Genomic DNA, 25873 nt, shown 5'->3' with positions numbered 1-25873 from the left:
TTTTTTTCTACCTTTAGCCCTGCTGCAAGCAGCGTGTTCATCTGTCAGGGGAAGCATTCGGGTGGCAGTGCTTGCCTGATTGCTTCCACACAGTGCAAGCCCTCACCTGTGAGGTCACTGCAGGCCATCTGCGGGCCCAGGACTGGCTCACCACCGTCGGCTAGAGGAGAGGGAGGAGAATGGACATGTGCTTCCCTCCCCTTCTTTTCCTGACCCAGAAATGACATTATGATGTCACTTCTGGGTCCCTGTTGAGAGATTCCCGGCCATGGAAGCTGGGAAAGAATGTATTACGGTACAATGCACACTGAATTACATTCAGTGGAGTACAGGGCAGACATGCAGGGTCTTGTATTGGTTACTGAAAATTTGTGGTAATATCGTGCGACATAAAAAATTGTAACTGCCACTATTTTTTTCTCTAGGATCTCTGCTTTCAGAAAATATATAATGTTTGGGGGTTTTATGTAATCTTCAGGTCTAAAATGATTTTTTAAACTTGTGCAAAAAACGGCTCTGGCAGCGAAAGGGATCAAGGATAAGCCAGACACTCCCCTTTCCTAAGGAGCAGCCAATCGGTGCTCATTACACTGCAAGGTCTCTCCCCTCCCTTCTAGTCCCCGGGTGCGGGGCTGGAGACAGGCAGGGAGGGGAGGAGGAGATATACAGCACAATGGTAAAAATATTAAACGTTTAAATCACCATAAAGCCCCTTTTGTTTTTAAGGGCCCCAGACATTCCTAATATCACCTCCGATTTAAATACAGTTTTGTTTTTTTTATCTGGAAAAGTAGATTGGGACACAGATTAAGGCTGGCCATACACTATACAATTTTCTGCCCAATTTCCTTTAGATTTACCTTCAACTATGTAGTGCAAGGGCCCGCCTAATTGGATACAATTGAAAGTGTTAGGTTTGACCTCCTATTATATGGTTTTTGGTAAATCTAAACCAAAAATCTCAAGAAAATTGGATAATCTATGGCCAGCCTTAGTCCCTGGACAATTTTTTTTTTTTTTAATTTCCACACCCGTTAGCACCCAGCTTACTAAAAGAAGGCAGCAGGGAACTGCCAGAAGAGAAGGCGACGGACCTTTCTGTGCAATATTATTTTACAGAGCAGGTAAGTATAACGTCTTTTTATTTTAACCCATCGTCACAATACAACCCCCCCTCACAATACAACCCCCCCCTCACAATACAACCCCCCCCTCACAATACAACCCCCCCTCACATTACAACCCGCCGATACAAGAGCCTAGCGGGGGGATTCATCCACGTACAACAGACCTTGCTGCCCCTCTGAAAAGTGGTCCACAGTGCATCCCATTTCAGAGGCCATTTGACAGGCAGTGAGAAGGAGATACGTATGTAACCTTCAAAAGTCTGAAGCCCCGCTCTGCAATCATGTGCACAGTTACAGTGCAGCCCCATACACTTAAATGGGTTGAATTTGGTGACAGTACTGCACAATGAACGAGACATGCAGTTTCATTTTCCCTACAAACAGAGAAGCAAAGTATTGTGCTACGTGTACAGCCCTGCATGCCCTTCTGTAGGAGGGCGGTCGGTGAAAACATGGCTCAATCATCAAATTTTACTGCCTCTGGACACCCATGTGAACAAGCAGTTTTTTCTGTTAGATTTTGTTTTGTTCAGTGGCCAGTAAAGTGGTTGTAAAGACAGTTTTTTTACCCTCATGCATTCTATGCATGAAAGTAAAAAAACCTGTGTTTTTGTCCCCCCCACAGTCCACCCTAATATTTACCTGAGCCCCATCTTGAGCCAGTGCTGTGCACGGGAGCCTTGGCTATCCCAGGTCTCTCTCTTCTCATTGGCTGAGAATTGGCTCCCGCTGCTGTCAATCACAGCCAGTGAGAAGGGTGCGGGGCAGGGCTGAGGCACACAGAGGCGACTCGGAAGCGACCATGGGAGCGAGCTTTATAAGGGAATTCGGATAAATCACCAAAGGAGGGGAACTGTCAAGGAGACTATCCCTCCCCCATTTTATCCAAAACTAAATTTTAAAGCTGAAATATTTAAAAAAATATTTCACTATGGCACCAGGGGCATGACTTACCCCTAATGAAGTCTGTCCTACATGCAGCTGGCGGTTACTTACTGTAGAAATTTTCCATCCCCCAATGCCGGATACTCCTCACAGCCGTGATCTTCTGGTACTTTGGGGGGGGTTTAGATCAGCGGGTGCAAAGTGAAGCATCAGCACTGCTCACCCAACCCCTCCTCCTCTCTCACCAATTCACAGAATTCATAGGATTCTTTTCCAAAATGTAAAGCATTTTGTGATTAGAGGAGGTGGACCCCGTCATTCATCAACCTGTCATATTAGAAAACATTGCATTCTGGGAAAGAATGTTACTTCAGCTTTAATAAATGGCTGGGGCACCACTTTATTTGGAAAATTCCAGCTTTTACAAGCTCCTGTCTGACACCAGTCTACAGCCATTTTTTTTAGAATGGCTGATTCCAGAAAAGGACTGTTCCTAATTACGACCTTGTTCCTCAACTGTCAGATGAACATGTGTTCTTATGGAATGAACTTTAAGAAAATCGTCTTCTGCCAGAAATGGATGGGGTCTTATCCCCTGCCAAGACCCTAAGAAATAGAACATCTTCCCAGCGCGCTGTATCCGCAATATCATATCCACAGTGCGAAATCGGCATCTTGAATGCTTTGCAGAGCACATTTATAACTGTTCATACAAGAAGTGCCAATAAATAAACAAATGCATCTGACTTATCATTGGCTCAAAAACAGTTTCTAGCCACAATAAAAGTTGTACACGTCAAACTGACATTTTCTACATTTACAAGTAGACCAATGTTATAAACTTGCAACAGCCAATCAATCCTAAAAGTGATATTTTATTGTTTAGTTGAAGTCCTATGGGCTCATTCCCTGGTTTCTCATACACTCACCGGCCACTTTATTAGACACACCTGTTCAATCGCTTGGTAACACAAATTGCTGATCAGCCAATCACATGGCAGCAACTCAATGCATTTAGGCATCTAGACGTAATGAAGACAACTGAAGTTCAAACCGAGCATCAGAATTGGGAAAAAAGGGGATTTAAAAGACTTTGAATGTGGCATGGTTGTTGGTGCCAGATGGTTGGTTGGCCTGAGCATTTCAAAAACTGGTGATCTACTGGGATTTTCATGCACAACCATCTCTAGGGTTTACAGAGAATGGTCCGAAAAACAGAAAATATCCAGTGAGTGACAGTTGTGTGGATGAAAATGCCTTGTTGAGGTCAGAGGAGAATGGGCAGACTGGTTGCATCAGAATTTGGCGTAAACAACATGAAAGCATGAATCCATCCTGTGTTTGCAGCAGCTCAAATTTATTATTTCACTATTCATTTAATCATTGGGCAGCACACAATTTTCTATCACCAATATTTTTCATGAATCCATCCTGCCTTGCATCAATGGTTCAGGCTGGTGGTGGTGTAATGGTGGGGGGAAATTTTCTTGGCACTGGCAAGGTGTACCTAATACAGTGACCGGTGAGTATGTCTTGGTTTCTCCACCAGGAAGCAACATAACTCCTGACTCTTGGGAAAGGACGGATCCGCTCAACCAGCCCAATAAAGTAATTCATCCTGACGTTGTTGGGCTGGTTGAGCGTTATCTGTCCTTTCTCATGACTCGTGCTTCCACTCGCGTAACCATATTGAGACACCGGCTCCCATCCTCTATATGCCAGCAGGGTAATCTTTGTCCGTCTGACTTGGAGCGACACCGCAAGCCTTTCTACTCGCTCTAACTCTTGACTCCTGTTCCTTGGGCATATTTGGTGCCCTTGCCCACCTTTGTGTATTTCGGGTCCTCGCACTGTATTCTTCAGAACATAAAATGCATTTTTTAAAATATATATTTAAGAATCCAGCAGGTTGAGTGCGACCCTCTTTTGTTAGCCATAAAAGGTGCACAGACCTAGAAACTCAAGACTATAGATCTCATCATAGGGTCTTCAAGAAGCGTAACACAAAGTATAACGCTCCAGCGTCATAAAGTGAAATGTCACTCCAAAAACAAGGCGCGAGTGGTTGTACTGCTCCTTCAGCCTCCTGGTATATCCCGGTCACATACAGTTGTGGCCAAAATTATTCAACCCCCACTGAAATTGAGTGTTTTGGCCAGTTTGACATTGCTTTTGATCATTCAGTCATCTTGCTTACATTTACATTAAAGAGGCACTTGTAGGTCAGACAAATATAACATAACAGTTATAATGAAATAACCACAAATGTCTTTTCTGTGCTCACAGCATTATCAGTTTTATTCAACCCCCAAGTGACATTCAATCTTAGTACTTAGTACAGCATCCTTTTACAGTTATAACAGCTTTTAAACGTGAAGCATAGCTTGACACAAGTGTCTTGCAGCGATCTACGGGTATCTTCGCCCATTCTTCATGGGCAAAGGCCTCCAGTTCAGTCACATTCTTAGGCTTGCGCACTGCAACTGCTTTCTTTAAGTCCCACCAGAGGTTCTCAATCGGATTTAAGTCTGGTGACTGCGATGGCCACTCCAAAATGTTCCAGCCTTTCCTCTGCAACCATGCTCTAGTGGACTTGGAGGTATGCTTGGGATCATTGTCCTGTTGAAAGGTCCAACGTCTCCCAAGCCTCAGGTGTGTGACGGACTGCATCACGTTTCCATCCAATATCTCCTGGTACTGAAGAGAATTCATGGTACCTTGCACACGCTGAAGCTTCCCTGTACCTGCAGAAGCAAAACAGCCCCAAAGCATGATTGACCCTCCACCATGCTTCACAGTAGGCAAGGTGTTCTTTTCATCATAGGCCTTGTTCTTCCTCCTCCAAACATAGCGTTGATCCATGGGCCCAAACAGTTCTAATTTTGTTTCATCAGTCCACAGAACACTATCCCACAACTTTTGTGGTTTGTCCACATGGCTTTTGGCATACTGCAGTCGACTCTTCTTATTCTTTGGAGACAGCAAGGGGGTACGCCTGGGAGTTCTGGCACGGAGGCCTTCATTACGCAGTGTGCGTCTTATTGTCTGGGCTGAAACTTCTGTACCCACATCTGACAAATCTTTTCTCAGTTCCTCAGCAGTCACACGGGGACTTCTCTCCACTCTACGCTTCAGGTAGCGCACAGCAGTCGAAGTCAGCATCTTCTTTCTGCCACGACCAGGTAGCGTTTCAACAGTGCCCTTTGCCTTGAATTTGCGAATGATGCTTCCTAAGGTGTCTCTTGGTATGTTTAACATCTTTGCAATCTTCTTATAGCCATTGCCCTTCCTGTGAAGAGAAATCACCTCTTCTCTTGTCTTCCTGGACCATTCTCTTGCCTTCACCATGTTTGTAACCACACCAGTAAATGTCTAGAAGGAGCTGAGTATCACAGTCATTTTAAAGCTGCCTAATTGGTGCTTATTATGCTTGATTGCTGCTCGGTGACATCCACAGGTGTTTTCAATACCTGATGGAAAGCACCTGTATGAACCTCTGTTCTTCAGAGTGGTAGTCTTTAAGGGGTTGAATAATTGTGGCAATGAAGAAACCACATAAGAACCATTTACTACTGTATTACATAAACAATTGATGTCATTTTAGTTGCATTTGGGTAGTTACAACGTCCTTGTAGGATTTGATTCTGAATACAATTCCAAATGTACACTATAGTCCCTAAACCCCTTTACAGCATTGGGGGTTGAATAATTTTGGCCACAACTGTATCCCAGTAGTGCAGGGAGGACACAGTGTGAAGGGTGGACCTGGCGATGCATCATCAGGGGCCGGCTGCAAGAAGCCAGAAGAGACAGCCGGCTACTGAACACGTCAGAAAGGAAGATACCACAAGAGCACTGAATGGTCAGCTGACACATAAATCAGCATTCTTCCAGCATCCTGAAATGTGTACCATCACAGTACCAAACTTCATATGACCAAACCTCATACTAATGACATAAGCGTATTGCACAGTATTGGAAAAACACCTGGAGCTTCTGCTGAACATTACATCAACTAACTGGGCAATATGGGATTACAGCCAACCCAAGAATACAGATCCTTTCTATACATGCTGTGGTGATACAAGCAAACAGTTGCATTCTTCCTGGAAAGTGTATACAAAATGAAAAAAATCATAATATATTGCAACTAACCGGTCCTTAGATGCAGTCTTATTTTTCAAAAACATTTCCAGCAAGTACAGAAAATACATGATGATCTTGCTAGAAATGCAATGTCCTTCTCACCAGGGACATCCCTAGGGTCAGTGTCACCTGGTGCAGTAACACGTGGATCGGACTCCAATCCATTATGCTCCCAAATCCGCAGATCCGAGCCATCTTCCGGGGATCGTCGGCTTGCAAGATCAGTTAACCCAGTATAGGTTGCAACACCGGTCCGGGGGGTGCGACCGGAACAGAGGGAGGGGAAAAGCCAGGCTGTGTGTGCATGACAGGGACCGTCCACCTCTGGAGGGGCGACACCATGTGTTACCGCAGATCCAATCCATCGTCGGCTTGCTGTAAAACTTTTTGGTGTCACCCCGTGAGATAGGTGTCACCTGGTGCGGCGCGCACACCCCTAGGGACGCCACTGCTTTTCACTTCCTGCAGGATGAAAGCTTATTTCATCTTTCTCTTCTGATCCCATCAATTCATCATGCAGAGGATCTGAACGAAGGAAGACATGTTTGGAATCCAAGCTGTATGACAACCATGATCCCACTCCATAAATACAGTAGAGAAATTAGCATAGCCACAAAGACAAGAAGTGTGTTATTTCCAGGAGCACCAGGTAAAAATACATGGGGATAAAGCTTAAAAAAGAAATCAAATGCAGCCACCACATCCAAGGACTTGTAAGCTGCAATATAGTACATTGGGTTTAGATACCCTTTTAGACCCCATGCTATAAACACACCCCTGTGGTATGAATAAAACCACCAGAATGCAATGGCCTGTTATATTTAAAGCTGAATTCCAGGAATTTTCTATAATCACTCTTGCCTCCTCTAGGGGTTCAGGGAAAAGCAGTAATACTTCATTCATCACTCCAGCAGGCTTCCACCACCCTGTGCAATGGATTCCCCAAGTGTCTGGCCATCACACTCTGACAACATCTGATACAGTGCAGAATCAGTGGTCCTCCATTATATGTGAGGGAGGTGAGGGCCTTCCGACAGCTTGGAGCGTCAGAGAGAAAAGGTGATTGCAAGAAGCCTGCTGAAACTAGGAATAAGGAAAGTATTACAGCGTATTCTTCCACCCCCGGACCTAAAGCAGAACTTCACTTTCTCAATCAACATTAACTATTTTTAATCCTTATGCTGTTCGCATTAGTAAATAGCTGGGAAATTATATTATACTTGTTTAAAACGTATTTTTTAAATTTCTTCAGATACTTCCTTGTTTCTGGTCTAGGCAAATTATATATTGCTTTCCCGGAGTCTTCAGGAGGGGAGGAGGGCTTTCTCAGCTAAGTACTCCCTCCTGTCTGCTTGCCCAAGCTAAGGACAGATGGATCCCAGGAAGTAATGCTACATGAATCACCTGACCGTACTCAAGATGGCCATGACCAGAAATGCTTGGGGGTGTTTTTCAAAGTGATTTTTTTTCAGCAGAATAAAGCATGGAGACATGGATGGATGGGAAGATTTGTTTTGAATATTAAAAATGAATTAAACAGCGGTTTTGGTTTGTGGTGCTCAGATACAGTGTTGTTCTGCTTTAACTAGCAGTTAACCCTTACAGTGTGGTTTTTTTTTTTGTTTTTGTTTTTCAACAAAGATCCAAGAGTTCCACTTTAATGCAGTAAGTCACACACAATAAAAGCATGCTGGTGACCAGGCCCTAGAAGCTAGATTTACAAGCAACTACTCAGATCCAGCTCCTAGTAAACTGTAATTTGAGGTCCTATAATATGCTGCCGTAATCAGTTACAACCAAGGATCACTGTGGCTTATACAGCATGTGTATAGTAAAAGGTATACGGCATATACTGTACATATGAACTGAAATTCAAGTCTCCTAGTCTCAAAAATCATGTCTCATAGCATAGAACAAGTGGTGGCATGTGGTCCTGTAGGACTATGCGGTTTTATTTAGCCTCCAGGTTATTCTAATATTCCTTGGCTTTTCAGGAAGAGGAATTCAAGATCTTAAAATAGAACTAGGGAAAAATCTTTTTTTCCCATTTCAAATAGAGTAAAGCTGCCCATACATGCCCCTTGTATATGTGCGTCTGCAGGGTGGGGGATGCCCTGGCCACAGATGACTGGCCCATACAGATGACCAATTCCTGACAGGCTGACACGTGACATGAATGACAGTCCAAACCCGTCCAAAAGGGACAGAGATGCCGGTGACAATCTACCTAAAATAAGCACAAGGTCAATGTCATTGACCCAAAGTGGCCATATTAAAATGATTGTAAAGATTACATTTTTTTCCTAAAATAAAAACATGTCATACTTACCTGCTCTGTGCAGTGGCTTTGCACAGAACAGCCCCAAACCTCCTCTTCTGTGGTCCCCCGCTGGCAATCTTAGCTCCACCTCTTCACCAGGTAGCTTGCTAAGAGGAGCACTTGTGTGGGCTCAATCCTGAGCCAGGCTGTGTGCATTTATAGAGATACACAGCGTGGCTTGGCTCCGCCCCCTCACTGGATTTGGTTGAGAGCAGCAGAAGCCAATGGCTCCTATTGCTACTTCGTCTCCTGTGAGAAGAGAGAGAGGGGAGAAGAACTACTGCAGACGGACACAGCGATGGATTGAGATCGGGCTCCGGTAAGTGTTTAGGGGGGCTGGTGAAAAAAAACTTTTGCCTCTAGAACCACTTTAAGTCACTTATGTCATCCCCATCCCTGTGTAGTTGTGGGCAGTTCGCTGGCCCAGCAATAACAGCTCACTTCTAGGTTCACACCAAACTGAAGCTCAACCTTAATAGTTTACAGCCCCTTTAGTTTTTTTGTATGCCATCTGTGTCCCAATGTGGAGATTTCCCTTCACTTTCCCATAGCCACAACAGACGTCCCTGACTGCCACCAGAACTAGTGTCCTTATTGAAAGATTCCTCTCTATTACATTGTTGTGTTTGTCAAGGGGCTCCTGTGGACGCTGACAATCATTGTAGTAGTTGATGCTACTACAGTGATCTCTGTGATCCTCAGGGTCCTATGCGGAGTGGCTTCCCCTCTGTATAATGACCACAGGGGTTCACTCACTTGGCACTGCCGCAATACACAGAACACCTTGTATTTTTTTCAAAGAATACAGGCTGTTCTCTGATTTGATCGGTTAGGAGATTGTGACATAACCATCCCTCCGTTCCACCTTGTTTAAACAGAGAAAGTCTTGTATTAATGGAAAAAAAATACATGAAGTTCTGTAAATGGCAGCAGTGCCATGCCAGTGACCCCCTGTAGTCAGCGTACAGAGGGGCAGCCAAGCAGTACAAGACCCAGAACAAGGCAGATATCACTGTAGTAGCACTGACTACTACAATGAGTTTGCTTCCCTTGTGCCATGCTAGACCAATGTGCAATTAGGACCATACTTAAAGTTCAGCTTTGAGACTCACATCACTGTTCTTAGATTGCTTCTTATAAATAAAAATATTCGGCTCTATAATCACATAGATCATTTCCCCAATGTTAAAGAATAGGTTCACCTTTCTCAACATGTTACACCTATATTTAGGGTGTAACAAGCTGAGCATCCACCACTTTACCCCCGGCGCACTCCCCCTTGCGACAGCAGATCTTCTTCCTGCACCCGCTGTCACAATTTGTAAACAGCACAGGCATGCGGGGCTCCACCCACATAGATGTTTCATTCATTTACGGAGTTCCGTGAATGAATGGATGAATGAAAGAATTACAACTATCATCAGCCATTGCAGCAGACGGCTTGTAATTTTCAACGAACTGTGAGGACACTTGGTAAGTGCTCTCCTTGTCCATAGAGATTCCTAGACTTAAAGTGGAGATCCACCCAAAAGTGAAAGTTCCGCTTTAAGCCTTTGTCCCCCGCTCCCTAATAAGGATTGGTACCTTTGGGGAGCAGGTACCCGAATTTGACAGGTCCCCGCTCCCACTTCCGCTGCAATCGCCTAGGCGATTGGAAGCAGAAGTTGTCCTCTCCCTCTCTCCCTAGTCTTCTGGGACACGTGACAGGTCCCAGAAGACTACGGGGCCATTCACAAAGCGCAGTGCTTCTCGCCTTCTCGCACATGTACAGTGGGCACCCGGCTGTTAAGCCGCAAGCTGTCACTGAAGATGCTGGCACCAAGGAGAGAAGCCAGCCGATGAAGCCAGCCATGGTGAGGACACCGCTGGACCAAGGGACAGATAAGTGTCTGTATTTTAAAAGTCAGCAGCTACAGTTTTTGTAGCTGCTGACTTCTATTTATTTTTTTCTCAGCTGGAACTCTGCTTTAAGTACCTACCTGTGGAGAAAGAGGCATACAATGTACTGACAGTCTGCAAGGGCCTGACACTGCACCCGTGATCACGCATGCAATGCTTTATAGGCTTCCAAGAAAAAAATAAATACATAAATGCACATTTTTTTACCTGCAAAAAAGATGCGTTTATTATTAATGTAAAGGTGAACTTTTAGCTAAGCAGTGATTGCCAGTACACATACAGTATATGTGGTGAGGGAGCGAGTAACATTGTGGCGCACAATTCTTTCCTCGTTCCACTCACTCTTCCACCACAGTCTGGGTGTAACCTAAACCATGTGTTTCAACATCTCCCCAGCAGACATGAAAGCTGCAGGTTTCCAGAGCAATCTTATTGCCCAACTGCAAATTTTTTATCAACAGCAGGAAGGGCGAGCGGGAGTTTTAACAGTCTAGTGGCAGGTTAGGACAAGCGTAGTCAGGCCTTAAGGCTCCGAGACTTAATACAGGACTGAACTAGTAAACAGCTTTTGCAACCAAGAAATAACCAATTTTTAGTCCATCTTTCAGACCAAGTTTTCGGTTATATCCATACTTAGGGTGTTACGTAGCTCCAGTTCAATTTGAATTTTGGCGCAGCTCCGCCCATACAACTGTTCTAAGCCGACCAGCCAAGATTTGATCCATCTACTGGCAGGCTGATTGTACCCAAGGTGACCATCAATGGACTTGGGTACAACTAACATGTAGAATTTTTAGCAAGCAATTACTGCCTGTGGCTATAATCCCTAGTAATAATAATTGTTTTTCTGGCATGGAAGGCTCCCCGCAGGGCGAACACAATAGATCCACAGGAGGGATTTCCCCATCAATACTGACCATGTTGATGGGGGGAATCTAGTAATCTTCTTTCCTGCAAACCATGGTTGTAGGAAAGAAAATCGCATAATCAATGGCTTGCCTTATTCATTCACAGAAAAAATTAAAAACTGGCAAGTCTTATCCTCCACCATCGCAGAGGAGCTCTAGTTCTCAATGGAGCGCAAGTGTGGTGATATCACGGCACTTGTCTATAGATACTTCCTCCAGCTCCATAACTGAAGATCTGTACCTTTGCATGGACCTAAGCTGGAGGAATAGTCCACTGATCACGGTTGCAATGCTTTGTAGGCTCAAATGAAAAAAATATATTATTGCATATTTTTGCTGTTAGCAATATGGATGCATTTTTTTTTTTTTTCAAAAGGTAGACTATTCCTTTAACCCCATTACGCTGATAGGATTCAGCGCTCTAAATGGGCTGTCATACCTGGGGCCAGTAGAAGGGACTCCCAGTTTTGTAGCTGTCTGAACAGTGTTGATGTCATTGGGAGCCATCCTACCAGCACCCGATCCTTGGTACTCGGTTGTGAGCTGTCCGTGACAGTTCTGAGAGCTACAGATCTCAGGTCAGCTCTTTTAAATTCCACTCCAACAATCATTACATTCATTATAGTATACATTTGTAAACAACCAATGGTGACAAGCACTGACACTTTCCTGTGGCGGGACACATCCTTTGTATATATACTTCATAAACACAGCTCGGCCTATTCAATAGACAGGCTATAGCAGCATTCCTATAGAGTCACGTCTAATCCTTAAAATGTCAATACGTTGGCCAAAATGTCTTCACTCCAGATAGCGAGTACAGATATCAATCTACTTTGAACTGATGTCTTATTCAGATAGTGCTAAAGTTGGCCACAGATGTTCAGATCTTTTCACAGATTAGAAGATCGAAAAATCCTCATAATATTCATCATGTGCTTGACCTGCCTCAACTCTTCCACCATCTTTGTGTGGCAGTTCATTCATTCTATGTATGATCATTGAAGAGAAATACACCGACCACTAGATAGGGCTTCATGCACATGGGCGTCTGGGGCCATATGGTGCAAAATGTGGGTGTATTTCTCCACCCGGGAGACACAGGTGCCGCATACAGCTGCCTATAGAATTCAATGGCTGTATACACTAGTACTGGCATAAACTCACGTGTACAGACGTATGCATGTAGTCTGCGTCTAGGGTCATTTGTCCACATGCATGTGTGTGTGCGTTTATGTAAGTACCAGTGTATGTTCGCGTATAGCCAGTGATTTCTATGGGCAGCTATATGGAACACCTGTTGCTACCGTGTACATAAAAACACCCAAATTATTAGTCATTACAACCAATCATACCAGCAAACCAGCATCACCAGAAACCAGGAATTTTTCACATGAACTTTAAGGCTCCATGCACACTAACGGATAGAAAATGCTGGTAATAGCGTACTTTAGTAGCGTTTAGGAGTGTTCGTTGTTTTTTAGCATTTTTGCAGTACAGAAAAAGCTAGAAAAAAGCTGTTAGTAGCATTTTAGTTGCATTTAGATGTACTTAGCGGGTTTTTTCTGCTGGAAAAACACTCCAAGAAGAAAAAAAAAAAAAAACTCTACAAAAATTTTTTTTCCCTGTTACTAGAAGCTGAAGCTCAAAAAACACTAAGCCGTGGTTCACATATGTGCGTTCCTGCGGTCCACGTTTTGCGTGGGACACGCATGGAAGAAGTCCCTGCACTTCTTCTGAAAACGCAGCCCGCACGGGAACCTCGGTTCCCAGTACGGTTGCAATTTCCAGTGCGGGCGGTGTGCCATTAGAACTTTTGGCACCCGCCTGAGGGTCCACATTCTTCTGTGCAGTTGCACAGATTTTTGTGCGGATCCGCAGCAGCACCAACCGCACATATGTGAATCTAGCTTAATAGCCTACAGTAGTGCACATAGGAGAACACTATTTAGCTCCTACGAGCAGAATAAAAATGCTAATAACAGTTTCTAGGAGCTTAAAAAATGCTAGTGTGCACTGAGCCTAATACAACTCTACCTTGATCAATATTTCCCTAGCATTCTCCATTACAGCCATGGGCGGCACAGTAGTTTGGCATGCTGGGCGAAGAGTCTGATTAGCTGGGCTCTGCCACATACATGGCCAATTTTAGGGCTCATTTACACCAGATGCAGCTGAAAGTGTTTTTAAATGGAGTATGCATGCACAAGCAAGAAAAATGAATGTCTTTTAATGAGCCCAGTTTACACCATTGTGGTGCTTTCATGTGCATCTAGAATACAGCATGCTGCATGGTTTTAAACATAAATGCACCAGAACACAGTAAAAACATAAATAATGCCTTAAGCACACCACTAACACATTACAAATGCATGTAAACGCACATGTGGAACTGCATAATGAGCGTGCAAACAAGCCTTTGAGGGTTAGTTTACCGTCACAATGAAATTGTCCATGCATTCCACCACCTCCAGTACATTTCATAAACCCTGTAGGCTGTGTGCTGCCTCTCCCAAGCCTGCCTGAAAAACTCCTAGGTAGGTAACCCCTTTCCCCGTCTAGATGACAGGACGCAGTGCACATGCCCCCAGTTTCAAGGAACAAGCGCTCAGGCTCATTCAAATTCTCTGCATGTGCACCGCGCTCGCTCTTTCTGCCGCACAATGATGAGTTCAGCCGCTCTGGCAACCAAGGGACAGAGTGAGAGCAGAGTACAGGCAGGGGTTCCAATGAACCTGATCACTCGATCCTGTGAAGCTGGGGGCCGGTACCAAACATCCACCGTGTCCTGCCATCTAGATGGGGGGGGGTCACCTACCTAGGAGTTTTTTGTACAGGCAGCAGTATACTAAGCAGATTATAAATGAAACGATGGGCGACGGGGAAACACTATTTCCAGGTACAAGAAGCATACATGATTATCTGAAACTAAACCTTTACTAAGAGGAACACAAGGGATTCCCCTACTGAGCTCCGACAAAACGCAAGACTTGCAAAGCTGAAACTTATTATAAAGAGCACTGAATGCAGATGAGGTGGAAGCCTGGAGTCCTTCTAATCCAGCAATGATGAAGACAACGGTGGAAGGTCCTAATTCATTCTATAGAATCATTGCCTCCTAAGGCTGGCCATACACTATACAATCACCTTAAGATTTACCAAAACTAGGTAATGTGGTAGGATATAGGAAACACCTCAACAACCCATTTCATTTGCATCCAGTCAGGCATGCCCTTGCACTACATAATTGCTGGTAGATAGAGATTAGGGATGAGCTCAAGCATGTTCAAATCCTAGTGTGAAGCCACCTGAGAAATCCATCCAGGAAGCTGTCACTTACTGGGACAATTATGATCAGCCGAGGCATTCCCCACCCCACATATACAACCATTTTTGAGAATGCAGGGCGGGGATGCTGAAGCCATTTGGGATTGGCACACTACAGGTGAAGGCTTTCTAGTGGGAGCTCATGTGGATTCAGACTAGGACGTAAATTCTGAATATGAATGAGCTTGGACCAAAGAAACTGTTACGCCTGTCCAATCAACTATGACCAGGGCATTCCCCACCCTGCACATGCTCATGAAATCATTTACGGTACCTAATATGGCCACATAAGATCAATGACACTGCCCACAAGGCTATATTAGGGCAGAGATGTCATGCCCAACCCCTCTGTGTACAGGTGGCAGCAGCAGGGAATGCCCTGGCCACAGTTGACTGGGTGGCAGTGATGGCTTCCGTCCAGACAGGTCCAAATCCAAGCTCATACCCATTCAGGTCTTAGTTCAAACCCACCCCAGCGATCCCGCCAGGAGGTTGTCACTGTACTGAGCCAATAAGTAGTTGAGGCATTTCCTGCCCCACCCTTTATATTCATGCAGCTTTAGGGCAGGGAATGCCTCGGCTACTTATGACTGACCCACTGACAGCTTCCTGGTGGGACTGCTGAGGTGGGCTCACACTGGGATCTGAGTAGGGATAAGCTTGGATTTGGACCAAACTTGGAAGGAAGCTGTCACTGCTGCCCAATCAGCTATGGCCAGAGCATTCCCCACCCTGCATCTGCACAAAGGGGCGGGGTCGTGCATGACATCACTGAGCATTCCCCACCCCGCATCTGCAAAAAGGGGTGGGGCTGTGCATGACATCATTGAGCATTCCCCACCCTGCATATGCAAAAAAGGGGCGGGGCTGTGCAGGACATCATTGAGCATTCCCCATCCTGCACAAAGGGGCGGGGCCATGCATGACATCATTGAGCATTCCCCACCCTGCATCTGCACAAAGGGGCGGTGCTGTGCAGGACATCTTTGAGCATTCCCCACCCTGCATGTGCACAAAGGGGCGGTGCTGTGCAGGACATCTTTGAGCATTCCCCACCCTGCATGTGCACAAAGGGGCGGTGCTGTGCATGACATCACTGAGCATTCCCCACCTTGCATCTGCACAAAGGGGGTGGGGCTGTGCATGACATCTTTGAGCATTCCCCACCCTGCATGTGCACAAAGGGGGTGGGGCTGTGCATGACATCTTTGAGCATTCCCCACCCTGCATGTGCACAAAGGGGGTGGGGCTGTGCATGACATCATTGAGCATTCCCCGCTCTGCATCTGCACAAAGGGACAGGGCTATGCATGACATCATTGACCTAATATGGCCATTGTCATTGACCTAATGTGGCCATAGTAGGTCAGTGATGTCATGCACAGCCCCACCCCCTTTGTGCAGATGCAGAGCGGGGAATGCTCAATGATGTCATGCACAGCCCCACCCCCTTTGTGCAGATGCAGAGTGGGGAATGCCCTGGCCATAGCTGATTGGGCAGCAGTGACAGCTTCCTTTCAGGTTTGGTCCAAACTCATCCCTCATCAACTCAGCTGTATTCAGATCCTAGTCCAAACCCACCTGAGCAATCCCCCCAAGAAGCTGTCACTGTACTAAGCCCCACCCCTTTGTGGAGTTGGCACAGTTGCTTGGGTGGTAGTGACAGCTTCTTTCCAGGTTCAGTCCAGTTCCGAACTCCTCCCTTTCTACCATCAATTACGTAGAGCGAGGGCCCGTCTGATTGGATCTAAATGGAATCTTTAGATGTGTCTTCATATGACATAGTTGTTGGAGATTGTACAATCAGATTGTACAGTTTATGTTCAGCTCACCTGGTGACAGCACCGGTCACATGACTAAGGAAATCAGGCAGCCAATGACCAGCATGCCATGGATTCAGAGTGGATGAGGGAGGGGAGCTCATCTGGTGCACTACAAGTCCCAGCACCCCCTGATCAGAGGACCCCCCCCCCCCCACAACACACACTCTGCCAGCCCTGCCCCCTCCCCCAGATCATCGCATGGAAAGTTTTGCAGCAAGTTGTCATGCATGGTCCTAGGAGTGCAGAGCGCCCCCCACACACGGTGTACACATCACACTGACACCCTCACCCCCTCCACGGCTCCGTGGCAGGAAGATCAGCCCCGGGCGATGGAGATCACACCCCACCCAACATACACCGACACTGCACAGGGCAGCTCCACTTACAGCCATAGTGAGGACGGAGCAGCCCGTCCACATCATCCGAGAAGGACATGGTGACTTCTTCTCGTCCGATCTGATCCGCCCGGAGGAGGGAAGGTGAGAGCGAGGAGCCGAAAGGACACCGAGCGCCGAGAGAGAGCAGGGTGTGCCGGCCCGCCCCCTCCCCGTCCTCAGCCAATAGGAGAGAAGACACACTGATACAATGTATACACTTCACTTCCACTCTGATCTCCCGCGTACCCTCCTGTATACACCCTGCTGTATACTCTACACCCTCCTGTATACACCCTGCTGTATACTCTACACCCTCCTGTATACGTCCTATAGACACCCATCCTCCTATACATCACAATGCTTTACAAAGTTACCAAAACTTCACAAACTGGGAGGGGCTACAACGTGGAGGTGGTAACTTGTAGCCAATCAGCTTATAGCTAGAAATACTTGGGGGACACACCCTCTTATTTCTGTCCCCCCCCCCCCCATCCATATGTCAGCTACACCTCACCCAAAATCCAAAAGAAGATCTAAAGCCAAGATTTGGTTTCTTTATTTATAGAGCAGATCAGAGTTTCCCAACCCCTTTGCAGTCGCAGCACCTAAAAGGCTGCAAAAGCTGAAGGAGCCGCAGGCTAAAATGTAAAAAGCGTAAGGGCTCATGCACAATGGCAGTCTTCTCTGAAGAGTGATCCACATTCAGGTCACACTTCACAGAGCGTTTGATTTGTACCACCTGCTTTAAACCCCTTGATGCCCGCACTGGCACATCACAACAGCATGCATTGCAAGCATTCACTTGAATGGGCCGCATTCGACAGACAGTAGCCAGTAGACTTTGCCAAAAGCAACATGGAGTATAATGACTGCTGCCATCGCTAAGGAGAGTATCCCAGCTAAGGTAGGGCTCTTTCACACAGGCGTTTTATGTGTCTGCTTTTCATCTGTCCGTTTACGGATGACAAACGGACACCCATGAATTTCTATGGACTAGCGGATGTAACCGGAGGATCATGCATTTACTTCCGTTAATGTCCGTATCCGTTAACATACATTTTTTTGAACGGAAGAAAACCACAATGGAAGAAAAACGGACTTAAACGGACATATGGTCCATTTTTGCATCTCTATTTGCATTGGTAAAGGATATAAAAAAACTGATGTAAAAACTGATGAAAAAAACGGATGTAAACGGATATGAAAACAGTGAAGTCTTGATCCGTTTAGCTCCACTTTTAACCACTTCAAGTCCGGAGAATCCGCACACTTTCAACCCCTTCCTGTCCAGGCCAATTTTCAGCTTTCAGTGCTATCACACTTTGAATGATAATTGCGCGGTCATGCAACACTGTACCCATATGAATTGTTTAGCATTTTTTTCAGACAGATAAAGCTTTATTTTAGTGGTATTTATTCACCACTGGGATTTTTATTTTTTTTGCTATATAAATGAAAATGTCCAAACATTTTGAAAAAAAAGTGTTTTTCTTATAAAATTTTGCAAATAAATAATATTTCAGCATAAATATTGGCCAAATTTATTCAGTTATCTTTTTAGTAAAAAAAAAAATAACCCAAATTAGTTTATAACCAAAAGTTATAATTACAAAAAACATTTTTTACATTTTCTTTTCTTTTTTATATTATTATTTATGGGTTTTTTTTTACATACTGTCACCTTAGCAGTACAGTGTCACCATGGTGACACTGTACTACTTGTGGGGGGTGATGAAGATTTTTTTTTTTTTACACTGATTGCTTTTGCACCCATAAAGGCTGTAAAAGTAATAATTTCTCCTTCTCTCTGGCTGCATTCTTGCATTGAGAAATACTGTGTGAGCTGTGATTGATCACAGCTTGTCACATGGTACAAGGCTGTTGTGAATAGCCTTGTACCATGTGACCTCTGTGATCATTCGCAGATTTCACACGTAGTAAGCAATGATGTCCCGTATGAGGACACAGCGGGCACCGGATTGCGGTGCGGAGCGCGCACAGTCCACAATGGCGGGTGCCGTTTATGAACAACAACCCACCCCAGGACTGCCACCGTCCGGCCATTTATATACAGCGGCCGGACGGCAAGTGGTTAAAAGAAAAAATGCGACTGAACTGATGAAAAAAAAACAGAACGCCCATGTGAAAGGACCGTACATTATATTGCCAAAAGTATTGGGACACCCATCTAAATTATTATTATTATTATACAGTATTTATAAAGCGCCAACAGTTCGCTCAGCGCTGTACATTACAAAGGGAGATAGAACATGTGACAGTACAATAACAATACAAGGTGATACACGAGGGGTTCGAGGGCCCTGCTCCTTGGAGCTTACAATCTAGGAGGGAGGGGATGGTGGTACAGGAGGAGATAGCTGTGGGGGATGGAGTGGTAGGAAGAGTGGAGGAGGTCGGCAGGTTAGCAGGGGGTGGGGTAGGCTTCCCTGAAGAGGTGGATTTTCAGGGTGCCTCTAAAGGAGAGGAGAGTAGGTGATAGTCTGATGGGTTGGGGCAGGGAGTTCCAGAGGATGGGAGACACCCTGGAGAAATCCTGGAGGCGGGTATGTGAGGAGGAGACCAGGGAACTAGAGAGAAGGAGGTCTTGTGAGGAGCGGAGTGTGCGTGTTGGGTGGTACTTGGATATTAGGTCGGTGATGTAGTTCGGGGCAGTGTGGTGGACAGCTTTGTATGTCAGTGTTAGGATGTTGAATTTGATCCGTTGCGCAATCGGAAGCCAGTGGAGGGATTGGCAGAGGGGGGTGGCGGAAACGGAGCGGTTGGTAAGGTGGATGAGTCTGGCTGCCGTATTCAGGATCGACTGATCATTGGATTCAGGTGTTCCAGTCACCTCCATGGACACAGGTGTATAAAATCAAGCACCTAGGCATGCAGACTGCTTCTACAGACATTTGTGAAAGGATGGGTCGCTCTCAGGAGCTCAGTGATTCTCAAGTGTAGTAACGTGATAGGTTGCCACCTGTGCAATAAGTCCATCCATGAAATTTCCTTGCTACTAAATATTCCACAGTCAACTGTTAGTGGTATTATAACAAAGTGGAAGCAACTGGGAACAACAGCAACTCAGCCACCAAGTGGTAGGCCACATAAAATGACAGAGCGGGGTCAGCGCATGCTGAAGCACACAATGCAGAGAAGTCGCCAACTGTCTGCAGAGTCAATAGCTAAAGACCTCCAAACTTCATGTGGCCTTCAGATTAGCACAACAACAGTGCATAGAGAGCTTCATTGAATAAGTTTCCATGGCCGAGCAGCTGCATCCAAGCCTTACATCACCAAGTACAATGCAAAGCATCGGATGCAGTGGTGTAAAACACGCCGCCACTAGACTAGAGCAAGGGAGACCTGTTCTCTGGAATGAACAATCACACTCCTCCGTCTGGCAATACGATGGACATGTCTGGGTTTGGCGGTTGCCAGGAGAACGGTACTTGCCTGACTGCACTGTGCCAAGTGTAAAGTTTGGTAGAGGAAGGATTATGGTGTGGGGTTGTTTTTCAGGGGTTGGGCTTGGCCCCCTAGTTCCAGTGAAGGGAACTCTTAAGGCATCAGCATACCAAGACGTTTTGGGCAATTTCATGCTCCCAACTTTGTGGGAATAGTTTGGGGATGGCCCCTTCCTGTTCCAACATGACTGCAAAGCAAGGTCCATAAAGACATGGAGGAGCGAGTTTGGGATGGGGGAACTTGACTGGCGTGTACAGAGCCCTGAGCTCAACCCAACAGAACACCTTTGGGATGGATTAGAGCGGAGTCTGCAACACAGGCCTTCTCTTCCGACATCAGTGCCTGACCTCACAAATGTGCTTCTGGAAGAATGGTCAAACCTTCCCATAGACACACTCCTAAACCTTGTAAGACAGGGATGCCATTAAAGTTCATGTGCGTGTAAAGGCAGATAGCCCAATACTTTTGGCAATGTAATGTATTTTTAAAAGAACAGGCCCTAAAGAATAAAATGGTGGGTGTTGCAATTTTTATGTCACATGGTATTTGCGCAGCAGTTTTTCAAGCTCAATTTTTTGGAAAAAAATACACTTTTTTTCAGTTTTATGGACAAAAACACAGTATAGCACCCATTTGTTTGGTAATATTTAAAAGAAGATGTTACGCAGAGTAAATAGATACCAAACATGTCATGCTTTATAATTGCGCACGCCTGTATAACGGTGACAAACCACATAAAGTTTATTAAATAATTAATGGTATTGCACAGAGCGTCCCCAATCCTGCTCTTCTTGGGTCCCCTGCCAGCTTTGCTCCTCCTCTAATTTGTGTGTCTCAAAAGCAAGCCGTTGCCACATGCTGCATGCTTACTCCCGACGTGTGTCTATGGAGCGCAGCTCCATAACCACACACAGCAGAACTTAGCCCCCCCCCACACACACACACTTCCTTTTCACTGCATTTGATTGACAGCAGCAAGAGCCAATGGCCTCTGCTGCTGTTCAAGAACCTATGAGAGGAGGAAGAGAAAGGAGAAGAGATGCAGCCATGTACAGCACTGATCTCTCCTCTCCTACCCTTTGCACAGGGAAGGGGGAAAACAGGGACACTGAAAACATTTTTTACCTTAACCCCTTCACGCCGATGTCACACAAATATGCGGCCTCACAGAACTGGCCTTTTTTCCATGGGGCCGCATATTTGTGTACATGTCTTTGCGCTGGGAGTGCGCTGCACAGAGCGCTCCCAGCACAAAGACCGCAGTGTCACTGAGAGCCTCGGGTTCTGTTCTAACGATCGGGACCCAGGACTCCCGATTTTGGGTCACATGATCACTGTGATAGCCTCTGATTGACTATCACAGTGATCAGTCACTGTATAGCCCGCGCCCCTTGGGTTTTTTACTTTCTGAATGGAGGAGAGAGATACATTGTATCTTTCTATCTCCTTGCAGAGAGAAAAAAAAAACTGTTTGTACAAAAAAAAAAAGATAAATAAATAAATAAATATTAAAAAATAAAGAAAAAATGAAAAAAAACATAGATCAAGGTTCGATCTAGTTCAGTGCCAGGGTTAGTGTTTGGGTCAAGGTCAGGGTCAAAGGTCAAGATCAAAGGTCAGGATTTTTTTTTTTATTTTGATATCAGTGTCAGTTAGCATCAGTGTCAGTGTGTTTTAGGTAAAAAAAAAACAAAAAACAAAATGCGCACTATTGTTTCTGGGCTGTAGTACAGGTACAAACAACAAGTAACATACACATATACGGTATCGCTGCGATCGTCAAGAGCTGGAAAATTTATTTTGGGTTGTTCTTTGGTGGTAGGTTATGGTAGTAATAAGAAATACACAGCTACATTTAAAAAATATATTTTTTTTTTTACTATTTTGGGCCAGTTTTCCTTTGATAATACAAAAAAAAATCAGGAGATATCCATTACCATTTACCACCAAATGAAAGTCCAATTTGTCCTGAAAAAAAAACCGCAGTATAATTCACCTGGATGTACAAAGTAGTTGTGATGATATGTATGGTTTTACTAACAAAGTTGTAAAGTTTTACTTAGGCTTTAAGATTTGTTTTACCCTTAGGCATGAAGAGGTTAATGTAATGTATTAAAGTAAAAAATATTTTTAGGTTTAGTATCACTATAAGTGTACGCCCGTGTGAGGGCCATGCTTGCTCACATGGGGGTGTACAGGTGTTTTGTATATCCCTGCACAGACAGTCCTATTCATGCCAATTGAGACTGCATGGACACAGCCGCTGCTTCCAATTTGACATCCTTGTGCATGTGGGTGTGTACCTGCATGTTCCTGGGTGCAGACATATACATTTCATGACATGCACCCCATGGCTATCAAATTGGGAGCAGCAGCTGTGTCTGTATAGCTGCTGCATCCCAATCGACATAAATGGGACTTCCTGCACAGGGATCATGGATCACCTGTGCATTCCTGTGTGAGCAAACATTGACCTGATACGGGTGTACATTTAAGCATGATCGTGTGATCAAGGCCATATCTGTATCTCTTTACATTCAGCATATAATGGCAGAGAGGTCAGTAAGTCAGGGCAGACAGTTATAATTGCTAAGACCAGCTGTGGATAAGGGAGTACCACCAGTCCGACTGTACGGGGCCCAGGCCAGCAGGGGGGATAATTGGATGTGGGCGCGGAGGGTGATCAGCACGAATTACTGGAACCGATCCCCTGTATGGCTCTTCCTGCAGCAGCTGAAAGCTGGGTTCATCTCCTCTCCCTTCCAGCTGCTGCAGAGATGGTCATACAGGGGACCGGTTCCAGTAATTGCTCCCTCTCTGCTGCACCCATCACCCTCCTTTTGCACTATATGTTTCCCTCTGCTGCCCAGGCTCCCCCCGTGTGCCTCCACCCCCTGCAGTGCTGCCGACTTCCCTCCTCTGCTTCCCACCAGCAGCTGCAAGCACGCGATAGGATCCTTCAGAATCAAGAGTGGGGGATGGGTTTGGTAAATATGTCACATTTACAAGCCCCTTTCTTTCCTGAATGAACAAAATGAAAGCTGGGTTCTGATCACTCACTGTCTTCATTCATAACTGAAGCATCGTAAACTCTGCCTTTTTTTTTGGTGCGGGGGGCCCTGTCAGGTCAGCTTTATGGGGCCCTGTGGTTTCTAACAGCAGCCCTGACTGAGACTGCTGGCCTCCTCTAACTGATAGGGTACTGGATAAGATGCTTTGGTGCTACAGGCATCTTTGCAGTACAGAATACGGCACACAATTATGCTTTAGTTCAGTAAGTATTATGATCAATTGTGTCAGCTTAAAGCTGAATGCCAGGGAAAGTAAAAATGCTCCCTTGCAGTGGGGCTGACCCTGCACTAAAGGGTTAATTGCTCATTAAATTGACACTAAACTCTAAATAAATAAAGAAAAAAAAACTATTAATATTTTTATTAATTATTATATATTTATAGAATAATGTATCCATTCCTAAAAAGTGTCCCTTCTATTGCTCTCAGCCTACTCCAAATCTCCAACTTTTGCTGTGCTGCTGTGATCCGACTTCCTTTTAGAGGGTGGCTACTTTTTTTCTTCATGGTCTCACGGTATGTAGAAATGTAGCCACCTCCTGTTGCTCACTCCTGAGATAGACTATGGACTATGGTCCCTAGTCCATCTTGGCAGCAAGCAAGAGAGTGTGATATTTATATCTGCATTGGGGCGAAGTGAAACGCGCTGGGGCATGACCTGGTTGGACCCGGGCTGAGGCTGTCATACACCTCCTTACAGGGTTTTGCTGTGATGTGCAACTTTTAGGACTTGAGTGTGACTACGTGTTAGGAATGGACTGGCCAGCAATGGTGGGACTCACCTGCCTTTTGATCTGCAGTACCAGGGCTGGCCAGCGGGTGCTCCCAGCAATCAGAGACTCAACCTTTCAGCCAGCTAACACCTGGAACTGATGATGCTGGGGTATTTAAGGGATGGCCAGACCCACAGACTCTGCCTTGGTGTTGTGTTTCTCTTGGGCCCTGTATCCTGTTCCTGCTCTCTGTTCCTGTCTGATTCTCTGCTACCTGTCCTGATCCCTGGCTTGTGACCCTGACCATCCCTCTGCTTGACCCTCTGTACTACGCTGCTTGCTACCTGCTGAACCTGGCCTGTGACCCCGACCATTCTCTGCTTGCTCCCCCTGTACCTACCTGCCCAATTGATATTGACCCGGCCTGCCTGACGACGCTTGCTTGTATGTACTGTTATCTGTGGGTGGTTTGGTTTGTTTGCACTGTATTATGTTTAGTATTGCACTGCGTTTATGTTTGTATGGTTAGTGTTAATAAATTGTATTGTTTATCACATATCTGAAGTCTGCGTTTCCCTGCATCAGTCACACACCTCTGGTCATACCTGGGAGCCCTGACATTACACCAAGGCCAATCCTGACCAGAAGTGGCTGCACAGGGAAGCCATCTTGGCTTGTTGATGGGAAGGATGGATCTGGATGAGGTTGAATATTTATATCTGCTAGTGTTTGATGACAGGGAGTATGCTTATCAAACTCTGAAGGAGTATACCCGGGATGAACTGCTAGAATGTATACGGCTCGCTCATGTTCTAGTAGATCAGGGCACAGAGTTCTCTGAGGTGCAGCCTTTGATTGAGGTTTGTGCTGAGTTGGTTTCATCTGGTTCCCCCGAATGCACGGATGAATTTTTGCCACCATTTAGTGCAGACCAGGTAGAGTCCCTGGTGTGGTTATTAGAGGATGATGTGGGTTACTTTCTGGAGCGTTATTCCACATGTTCACCACAGACACTAAGAGATTGTATAAACGCAGTACAGTCATTGACCAGACAGGCTTTGTGTAAGCTCAGCTTTGTTCAACCCATACTGCAGACATGGACAGATTTGTTGCACCCAGCCTCAGTCAGCTTACAAAGACCCAGTCCTGCTTCTAATCTATTTCCTCAAAACTCTATTCCTGCATTCCCAACAGCTCCTCCTGCCCTGCTATCTACCGCATGTCAGTACCCTGTTCCCACTCGCTGCACCTATCCTGCCTTTAACCCTGTAAAAGAGCCCTCTGTAGCAACCGCTCCCTCTCCTGTTCCATCCTCCAGTTCTTCTCTGTCTCCAGCTGCTCCATTCGTTTGCAGACCTGCGTTTACTTGCAGTGCTCCAGTAGTTAAAACCAGAAAAAAGCGAAAATTCTTTCCAACCAATACCATCCTGCCAGTATCCAAACCGGTGAGCCTGCCTTCCGTGGTTCAGCCTGAAGCCTCTACTCGGCCTGATGCCTCTACTCGGCCTGAAGCCTCTACTCGGCCTGATGCCTCTACTCGGCCTGAAGCCTCTACTCGGCCTGAAGCCTCTACTCGGCCTGAAGCCTCTACTCGGCCTGATGCCTCTACTCGGCCTGAAGCCTCTACTCGGCCTGAAGCCTCTACTCGGCCTGAAGCCTCTACTCGGCCTGAAGCCTCTACTCGGCCTGATGCCTCTACTCGGCCTGAAGCCTCTACTCGGCCTGATGCCTCTACCCAGCATGATGAACTGATCCAGCCTGACGATCCTATTAGGCCAGTTGACTCGATGCCCGCTGTTGATCCAGATG

General features: G+C 45.7%; 1 protein-coding gene across 1 annotated transcript in view; it reads right to left on the bottom strand.

The window, feature by feature from the left end:
* Positions 1-16975, bottom strand: part of IQGAP1 (IQ motif containing GTPase activating protein 1) — a 254871-nt gene extending 237896 nt beyond the window's left edge. Inside the window, exon 1 of the mRNA XM_089676402.1 lies at positions 16822-16975. Coding sequence (XP_089532528.1) covers positions 16822-16870 — 49 coding nt within the window. The 5' untranslated portion in view covers positions 16871-16975. The remainder of the gene's footprint in view (positions 1-16821) is intronic.
* Positions 16976-25873: the final 8898 nt, after the last annotated feature.

The sequence above is a fragment of the Staurois parvus genome, unplaced genomic scaffold (assembly GCF_062004578.1).
Source record: "Staurois parvus isolate SC_StPar_1 unplaced genomic scaffold, SC_StPar_1.0 ptg000168l, whole genome shotgun sequence".
Classification (NCBI taxonomy): domain Eukaryota; kingdom Metazoa; phylum Chordata; class Amphibia; order Anura; family Ranidae; genus Staurois; species Staurois parvus.
The sequence above is the reverse complement of the archived record's forward strand: the minus strand, read 5'-3'. Positions and strand labels throughout refer to the sequence as shown.